General features: G+C 43.5%; 2 protein-coding genes across 2 annotated transcripts in view; one reads left to right on the top strand and one right to left on the bottom strand.

Annotated features, from left to right (window-relative positions):
- Nucleotides 1–1,389, top strand: part of LOC104943992 (ubiquitin-conjugating enzyme E2 D2) — a 92,690-nt gene that overhangs the window by 67,327 nt on the left and 23,974 nt on the right. The gene's annotated exons all lie outside the window — the stretch shown is intronic.
- Nucleotides 1–1,389, bottom strand: part of LOC104943993 (serine/threonine-protein phosphatase 2B catalytic subunit alpha isoform-like) — a 21,544-nt gene that overhangs the window by 13,647 nt on the left and 6,508 nt on the right. The window contains exon 4 of the mRNA XM_010769460.1: nucleotides 125–270. Coding sequence (XP_010767762.1) covers nucleotides 125–270 — 146 coding nt within the window. The remainder of the gene's footprint in view (nucleotides 1–124; nucleotides 271–1,389) is intronic.

The following is a 1,389-nucleotide window of genomic DNA, read 5'->3' as shown; positions in this document are numbered from 1 at the left end:
GGAGAGGGAAACCCCCCCCCCCCAAAAGCATAATAGGGCCTCTTTAACTCAATTTGACGTGTGTATTGCCTTTGTAGAGTAGTGTAACTCAAAATTGAATGTGTGTATGTGCCTCTTTTCATACCTTCTTGATGTCGTCCAGCGTGTGGATCTCTGGTGAAAGCCCCCCATGCACACACAGGAACTGCTGGTTCATCAGGGCTGCCAGAGGCAGGCAATCAAACGCCTCCATGCAGGAGTCGTACACCTGCTCCGAGTACTTGATCTTACCTGCAGGTGGTTACAGGGAAGGGGGAGAATATTTCAAGGCTTGAGACAAAGGAGCACCTGAATGTGTTTTCGACATTCTTTGAACAGCCACCATCCCTGCAAACGTACAGTCAGTCCCTGTTACCCGGAGTGTGAGTGTTACTTATCGCACACAAACACATAGCTGAGAATAAACGAACATGGAGCTTTTACATGGACGGATCAAAAGAGCTCAGTCATCTGAAGGCTTCAGACAGACTTGTACTATTCCTCTGAAAACATCATTCAGTTCATTTTGGTGTAAAGGCGGTAACATGTAGGATTTTCACATAGCATGTAATTAATTAATCCGACCATCTCTTCTCCAGCAATCCCATATGACTGGTTTCTCTCCTCTCTTGATGATTTAAAAATGCCTCTTCCCAGAATTCGAAATGTACATTTGTGAAGAAATGCTTCATATTACAATAGATCATGTATTACAGACAACACATGGGTCTAAAGACTGCAATTCTGTTTTCCAGTAAACAACATTTGACCCAAATAAAAGCATGAAGCATTGTAGAGGCGTCACTGTGAGGCTGTATTTTTTTGTTTTATGAAAAATCTCCTTTGATTTGGCAGGAATATCAATAAAGACATCCAACAATCAGCATCTTTAAACAACATCTCACACATGGGCGTAACAATACATCAGACACAAAACAATATCACAGGATTAAAAATAGCTCAAAGGAGATCGGAGGAGAGGAATAGAAGGGGAAAAAATAAAGAAGAGAGAAGCGTGGATTTTGGAATGAGAGCGAGCTGGGAGGCGAGAGGAGGAGAGGAAAGGAGAATGATAATTTCATAAAGAGAGAAGGAGAGATTGATGGGAGGAGACAGGAGAAGGAAGAAAGGTTAAGAGCAGTGAAAGGAAGAGAGGAGACGACAAGGGAAATAGAAGGAGAGATAGAAAGGAGATGAGATGAATGTGAGGACATGAGAATGTCACGTACGCAAATCAGAGCCAGTATTGTGGAGTAGCAGTGAACAGTAGCCAACATTTGTGTGTGTGTGTGCGTGTGTGCGTGTGCGTGTGCGTGTGCGTGTGTGTGTGTGTGTGTGTGTGTGTGTGTGTGTGTGTGTGTGTGTGTGTGT

Source organism: Notothenia coriiceps, unplaced genomic scaffold, assembly GCF_000735185.1.
Source record: "Notothenia coriiceps isolate Sejong01 unplaced genomic scaffold, NC01 NC01_scaffold00007353, whole genome shotgun sequence".
Classification (NCBI taxonomy): Eukaryota; Metazoa; Chordata; class Actinopteri; order Perciformes; family Nototheniidae; genus Notothenia; species Notothenia coriiceps.
Note: the sequence above shows the minus strand (reverse complement) of the source record. Positions and strands in the feature narration are given on the sequence as shown.